The 3,780-nt window shown below is 31.7% G+C and overlaps 1 protein-coding gene across 1 annotated transcript; it reads right to left on the reverse strand.

The window, feature by feature from the left end:
* Positions 1-207: 207 nt before the first annotated feature.
* Positions 208-3,516, reverse strand: LOC128236003 (uncharacterized). Its single transcript, XM_052950785.1, has 3 exons — positions 3,457-3,516; positions 3,169-3,232; positions 208-1,479 (listed from the first exon to the last, which is right to left on the reverse strand). The coding sequence occupies exons 1-3, from the start codon at positions 3,514-3,516 to the stop codon at positions 845-847; spliced, it is 759 nt and encodes a 252-aa protein (XP_052806745.1). The 3' UTR covers positions 208-844.
* Positions 3,517-3,780: the final 264 nt, after the last annotated feature.

A 3,780-nucleotide genomic window follows, 5' to 3' on the forward strand; every position in this document is an offset into this window, starting at 1 on the left:
CATGCAAAATATCCAATATGGCGGACAAAATGGCCGCCGCTGCATTATACAATATATTACATATTTACACATAAACTTTTGTATGTGCACTATGATGTTCAAAACATTATAATTTGATCACTGTGTATTTAGTTTATAGGTATAAATGGTTTATATGAGAATAATAGTTAAAGAGAATACATTTTTGTTGCAAATGTGGGTGTTTTTATCAGGCAATAGTTGAAAATGGATGGTGTTCATTGTTTCATTTATGTCTTATGTATGTTTCAAGTCTTTGTAAGCTTTAACTTAATTTACGTCCACTCAATGTTTATAAAGTATTTCCATTTTAAGATGTATCAATTATTATTATTGAAGTTAAACTGGTAATATTTGATAACTTACTAATTCTATATGTCACATACATGATATATACAGTGTGTAAACATTAAATCACATCAAATGATTGCATGTAATACATTTCAGTATTAAAGATCAGTAACAGAAGACATACCCAAAAAAGTTTTTTGTCTTTAGTAAACAAAACAGTTTTGTTGACATGTTTATATGTCCATAGCACTATAACAATGTCACAAAATAATAACGTCCCCTTTCTCAAAATCAACCAAAAGATTGTAAGAACTAAGCTCACCATCTTCATATTTGACCTGGTATGTAGAATTTAAACCATCTATATTAATAAGTTTTAAGATTTCACCATTAAACCATTCAATTTCATTTGAATCAGGAATGTTAAACTTTTGCTGAATGGACTTTCCAACGAACAGATGTGGTTCATCAATGAACTTAGGAAGTAGGTTTTTCTGCTGTTGAAGTTTCAGTTTATGTCTAGATGACTTAATTCTTAATTAGTATGGCTTTCTCTCTGCGTTTTAATTTTTTTGTTCAGATTTCTTATGGAATTTTTCTTAACCTTTTCATGTAACATTGAAATTTCATTGGTTGTTTTATCTAGCTGATCTGATATGTGTTGAAATTTCTGTTGCCATAACTCCAGTTCATGTTGCAAGTTGTGAGATTCTCTTTTATACTTCATGGCTTCTCCGTAGCGACCATTCATCATATCTAACAATTTCATCTGAATGTCAAGTTTTTTTCCATAATGTTCAATTTGAAAAGAAAGGTTTTCATTTGTATCTTCAACATGTTCTATTTCTCTCTTCAACTTGTGATTCTCCTGAACAACTTTCCTTGCAGCATCTTGCACTTGTCTTATTTGGCTTTCATCTGCAAGCGTTACATCTTCAGTGATCTTTTTTTCAGGGGCATGAAAACCCGATTGCAAAATAGAACGCAATTCACCATCCCGCTTTTGTTTTCTTAACTTCTGGCATTTCTGACTTAAACGAAACATCTTCACTCTGAGACATGATTCAGGTGATGATCGCAACACTTCAAACTCTTCTTGAATTTTTCTGACTGCAGCAGGCTGACTGTACTTCTCCCAGATTTCTAAAATTTCCTTGTTCAATGGTGGACCTAGAACAACAAAAAAATTTAGGTCAACAATGAATTTAACTAGCTGCAATTAAATGAAGATGTGAAGAAAGAACAAGCATATTTGTTGAATTTATATATTAAGAATATTAAGAATTGACCTATCAACCTAGTTTCTGACCCAATGTGACCTAGTTTAAAACTTATTAACCATTTCATTAATGAAAACATTCTGATTAAGTTTTATTAATATTGGACCAGATATATTGCCTTAAGTTTGTTCCCTATATTTTTCTAAGATTTGATCTTTTCACCAAGTTTTTGATCCCATGTGACTCACTTTAAAAATGTTGTAAAGACCTCATCAAGGAGAACATCACAGCTTTACCTTTTTGACAACTTAAAATAATCTGAAGAAATTAAAGAATGTCATAACTGTCAATCTGTGAGAGAGCATCTTGTCCTATAATCTAATTTAGTCTTTAACAGAAAATTACTCACAGAATAACATCAAATGTGGTACCGTGTATTTTTTCCCACTTATTAAAGGGGATCGCTCATGGTTTGACACAGAGACAGCGTGCTCAACTATTCCGCTGCTTTTCAGTGTAAGAATTGAAAAGTTAATGTTATCTAACTTCATTACTTTAATAGGTGAGATAGTTGGGGATACATATCCAAATTTCAATGCAATAAATGATGTATTTACTGAGATAATGACTTAAAGGTGCTTACATTCAAAACATAAACCAAAGTGTGACGCCGGCGCTAGGGTGAGTTGTATACTTATCCTTATTCTTCAAGCTACAAGACTCATGAATGTCTCTAGTGTGATTGATTGATTGACATTATCATGTTATGTTTTCAATATATTGCATTATGGTTAAAATATCCAACAAGTTGTTAATGAGTATCTGTGGCAGAGTGGTTATAATCCGTTATCTTACTAATAATTGACTGTACCAGCCTGGGTCCGCTCTCGACTAAAACCATATTGGCTGTTTATACTTTTTATTTATTCTGCAATTTCGGTACCATTGAGTAAACTTATTTTAATATGTTTTCAGATGCATTACTGGGAGAACTAATTTTTGTTGCCACAACATGAGCAAGCCCCTTTATTAAAAATGTTTATTTCATCGAGATATAAAGATGTTTTGTTGCACAAGATTTCATATATCCGTACAACAACAAAAAATTCACATGGTTAAAAATAATTCATATATATACACTCTAATTGGTTTTTAATTGATAAATGAAGGCACTGATTTATTTTAGTTGAAAAAAATACCACTAGCTATATTTTATCCAAGAAATGCATTATGATGACAGATGTATAATCATATAAGAAAATTAAAATCAAACCATCAGGAACTCTTGAAAACGACATGCACACTGGAACTGAAAGAGAAATACACGAACCACAAAGCATCGAGTTCGTTAACTGTACTTATATCAAAATACAAACAACATGCACAAGATAATGAAACTAAATATAGCTTTCAATACCTCTTAATGTACGAACAGGTGTGTACATTGATAAAACATCAATTTTGAATTCAACTTCATGCAATAACAAAAACATTTGTTGACAGAGAACAGTACTGTGAAGTGCAGCACTGTCTACATAATAAACCATTCAGACATTCTTATATTGTTGAAAAGTGAAACAACTTGTCATTAATTCAACATTTTGACGACAATAAAATAAATGTTTTCCAAATTCCATACCTAATAATCCAATTTTACTACTTTGATCTTCTGACATATTCCTTTTAAACACCGATCGCCAGACCTGAAAAATACAACCACATGCTTTTAATATTACGGAACGTGAATTCATTTGGGTGGGGTAAACGTCAACGTGAAACGTAATCAAAACATTGCCGAATGGGGTTGGAAAATGAATTTTCCGACGTATAAAATACAGCGTAAAAAGTGAAATAACCGCATATTTTTGTTGGAAATATAATGTAGTGTTGGTATTTGATTGAACACTTTTGTTTATTAATATCTTACCTGTTGTTTCTCACTGTTTTCGCCTTCAATTAAACACCATTTCGTTGTTTGTTTACGCATTCGATTTGTTCAACTGTCAAAATCGAGATCTGAATATTCCCTTTCATTTGATTGGTCAACAATAAGAATTAACAGGGGAGAACACCTTCGGAAAATTGGTTATATAACACTAGTATTCAACAGCGAGATAAAAATCGTGACCGGGCGAGCGAGGTCGCGGTGCAGTAGCGAAATCGATAGTGTTGCATTTTGATCGATTCTTCATCAACGAATAATTCAATTTTAGTGTTTTTTTCTTTATAATGGAGAATATGAATTAATCTT

This window comes from Mya arenaria, chromosome 5, assembly GCF_026914265.1.
Source record: "Mya arenaria isolate MELC-2E11 chromosome 5, ASM2691426v1".
Classification (NCBI taxonomy): Eukaryota; Metazoa; Mollusca; class Bivalvia; order Myida; family Myidae; genus Mya; species Mya arenaria.

Bases quoted from the DNA above. Each gene is read 5' to 3' on its own strand.
- LOC128236003 (XM_052950785.1), bottom strand. From the start codon at position 3,516: ATGCGTAAACAAACAACGAAATGGTGTTTAATTGAAGGCGAAAACAGT. The intron at 3,233-3,456 runs GTAAGATATTAA...TGTATTTTTCAG, and splicing joins AAAACAGTGAGAAACAACAG to GTCTGGCGATCGGTGTTTAA. The intron at 1,480-3,168 runs GTATGGAATTTG...TTGTTGTTCTAG, and splicing joins TAGTAAAATTGGATTATTAG to GTCCACCATTGAACAAGGAA.